General features: G+C 57.5%; 1 protein-coding gene across 1 annotated transcript; it reads left to right on the top strand.

Moving 5' to 3' along the window:
- The first annotated feature begins 756 nt into the window (after nucleotides 1-756).
- POU4F3 (POU class 4 homeobox 3) lies at nucleotides 757-2,088 on the top strand. The gene is made up of 2 exons (XM_059917402.1): nucleotides 757-876; nucleotides 1,192-2,088. The coding sequence occupies exons 1-2, from the start codon at nucleotides 757-759 to the stop codon at nucleotides 2,086-2,088; spliced, it is 1,017 nt and encodes a 338-aa protein (XP_059773385.1).
- Nucleotides 2,089-3,474: the final 1,386 nt, after the last annotated feature.

Raw genomic sequence — 3,474 nt, forward strand, 5'->3', positions numbered from 1 at the left:
CAAGAAAGACAAGTGCAGGGAGGAAACTTCAGGCCTCCTGCACTAGGCAGGCAGTTACTTTCCCCACCTCCATCCCGGGAGGTGGAGGTCACCTGGGGCTCATTCTGGTAGTTTCTCATCCTCCGCGGAGCCCGTCTGGGAGCTTGGAGGCGCCCCTTCGCTGCGCGGCTGGGCCGGACTCTGGTGGACCGCACCGGCGTGGGACCAGGAGCGCCCTGGAAATGGGCAGTTTGGCGGCAGCTGGGCAAAGTGTGTGTATGGGGTGGGGGGGGTGGGTAGGGGGGGTGGTCAGCTTCCCGGCCCACGGCCGCCCTTCTATCTGGGTTATGAGAGTTGGGACAGGATGGAGAGGTTTGGGACTTTGGGGGAAAGAAGGTCCGAGAAGAAGAAGAAAGAATCCGGAAGGTCTGCGGGCTGGAGCCGGGCAGGGCGGGGCGGACGGGGAGAGGCGCGGCCCGGCCAGGGTATAAATGCTGCGTCTGGGGCGGCGGGGGCCCGCGCGGAGAGCTGCTGCCTGGCCTCGCCTCCCGGGCCGCCCCTGCGAGTCTCGGGCACGTGAACACGCCTGCGCGCGCGCCCGGGCCCTTCCTGGCAGGCTGCTTGTAAGATGAGTGAAGGAGCAGGTGGGGGAGAGGGGAGGCAGCGAGCGAGAGGGCGAGGGGAGCGCGGGCGCTGAGCGGCGCTCACTTGGAGTGCGGCGAGCGAGCGAGCGAGAAGATCCATGTCCCTCGCTGCCTCCCTGCCCGGCGCGCGAAGATGATGGCCATGAACGCCAAACAGCCTTTCGGCATGCACCCGGTGCTTCAAGAACCCAAATTCTCCAGCCTCCACTCCGGCTCTGAGGCCATGCGCCGAGTCTGTCTCCCAGCCCCGCAGGTACGTAGTGGAGCATAATTACCGCTCTAAGGCACATTTTCTGCCAGGCACTTGGTTCATGTTTTTTTCATGTCGCCCAGAACAATCGCCGCTGTCTGAACCCCTCTCGTTGTCTCCCCCGTGCTCTCTCCCGGCGCGCTCTCTCTCTCATTCATGTCTCTGATCCACACGTCTGTTCCAGCAGAGCCTCTGTCTCCGTATTAATTTTTATGACCTGGGCTTTGAGGAGAGGCATCTCGGTTGCTTGAAAATGTGTTTTAATCCTGAGTTGACAGTATTCCCCACTGACCGTGCTGTGCGCCTTCTCGCTTGCAGCTGCAGGGTAATATATTTGGAAGCTTTGATGAGAGCCTGCTGGCACGCGCCGAAGCTCTGGCGGCGGTGGATATCGTCTCCCACGGCAAGAACCATCCGTTCAAGCCCGACGCCACCTACCATACCATGAGCAGCGTGCCCTGCACGTCCACTTCGTCCACCGTGCCCATCTCCCACCCGGCCACCCTCACCTCGCATCCGCACCACGCGGTGCACCAGGGCCTCGAGGGCGACCTGCTAGACCACATCTCGCCCACGCTGAGCGTCAGCGGCTTGGGAGCCCCCGAGCACTCGGTGATGCCGGCACAGATCCACCCGCATCACCTGGGTGCCATGGGCCACCTGCATCAGGCCATGGGCATGAGCCACCCACATGCCGTGGCGCCTCATAGCACCATGCCCGCGTGCCTCAGCGACGTGGAGTCGGACCCGCGAGAGCTCGAGGCCTTCGCGGAGCGCTTCAAACAGCGGCGCATCAAGCTGGGGGTGACCCAGGCGGACGTGGGTGCGGCTCTAGCCAACCTCAAGATCCCCGGCGTCGGCTCGCTCAGCCAGAGCACCATCTGCAGGTTTGAGTCTCTCACTCTTTCGCACAACAACATGATCGCCCTCAAGCCGGTGCTCCAGGCCTGGCTGGAGGAAGCCGAGGCCGCCTACCGAGAGAAAAACAGCAAGCCGGAGCTCTTCAACGGCAGTGAGAGGAAGCGCAAACGCACGTCTATCGCGGCACCGGAGAAGCGCTCGCTGGAGGCCTACTTCGCTATCCAGCCGCGGCCCTCATCCGAAAAGATCGCGGCCATCGCCGAAAAACTGGACCTTAAAAAGAACGTGGTGAGGGTCTGGTTCTGTAACCAAAGACAGAAACAGAAACGAATGAAGTACTCGGCTGTCCACTGACTGCTGCGGGGCGCAGCGTCCGGGGCCGGGAGAGCTGAGTGTATGTCCCCCTGGAGTTGGGGGGCACGGTTATGGGGGCTCCGAGACGTCTCCTGGCAGGTCAGGTTCTCTCCCCCGAAGTCACAGACTTTCCCCTTTATCCCACCTGGTTGCCTCCCGGCCTTCTCTTTTCCATTCTTTTCTTTCTATTCCCATCAGAAAAGTTTGGGCGCTAAGAAAAAAATTCATGAAAGGCAGGCCTGGAGGGGCTTGTGCTGTCCGTGGTGCTGAAAATCGCCCTAGCGCACGCGACTGCGCGACCTCACGGCGAGAGCCGAAACGCAGGGGATGGTCAACTGGCCCGAACGCACGACTCTGGGGTGAAGGCACCACTTTACTAAGCGCGATTAGACAAGGGGTGAAGGGATGGGAAGGAAGCGATAAGGAATAACACAGAGTCTAAGTGGGGCACAAACATGTACTGGAGATTTATTTAGAGTATATAAAATACATGTATGTTTCCAAAGGATAGCCTTATACTCCCTTCGTCACCTAAATTTTATCCATTTCATCCTTTGGTTTGTTGTAAATTCTCTAAGGTAGCATAGATTAGGTTCAGGGAAAATGTTCGGGGAGTAGCGGGCTCCGAGCTGTTCTCCACCATAAGGTGGGCTCCAGAAAAGGTGGGCCCAATTCAGCGACTGAAAATGCTGGGATGGGGTGGGAGGGATCCTGTAGCTGGTTTGCAAGCAGCAGCCGGCCCCTGCTGTGGCCCGTCCGCCACGATCTGCTGGGTAATGACAGCAGTTTGAGGGGTGATGACCGCCTGCAGGAAAGCAGGGGATTGGTAGCAATCGGACTGAGGACTCTGACCCCAGCCAGACTCCCAGAGCAGCTGCGTAGAGGCAGCTGCTCGAACGAAAGTAACTGTAACTTTTCCGAATCATATGCAAGTCCTTCTAACATGTCTCACCTCATTGTGCTTTTATTATTATTGTTAGCACCGTTATTTACTGTTATTTATTTAACTCTACGTCTTTCCATCCCCCAACCTCTCGGTGGAGGTTCACTCATAGTTTTGAACGGAAAGAGGGGCGAAACCCCGGCCTGGATCTTTCTCACCCCAGTCCCTCTGGCCCCGTCACATGTTTTCTTTCGTTGCTTCATGTAATTTGCGTGTTGCTGTGTGACCTTTGGTTTCGTTGTCCGAATAGATACAAATAAAATATTGTTTCCTTCTCTCTTTACCCCTTGAATTAACTCCTAAAATAAATGCTTTATTTTTCAACCCGAATTGCAGTGTTTTTTCTTTCTCAGAGATTAAGGAGAACTAGTCTTGGAAAGGATTTAAAAGTAAGAACCCCAAAGGGCTGGACTGTCATTTCCGGGAGGCCAGTCTCCTGCAAT

This window comes from Balaenoptera ricei, chromosome 3 (genome assembly GCF_028023285.1).
Source record: "Balaenoptera ricei isolate mBalRic1 chromosome 3, mBalRic1.hap2, whole genome shotgun sequence".
In the NCBI taxonomy this organism is placed as follows: domain Eukaryota; kingdom Metazoa; phylum Chordata; class Mammalia; order Artiodactyla; family Balaenopteridae; genus Balaenoptera; species Balaenoptera ricei.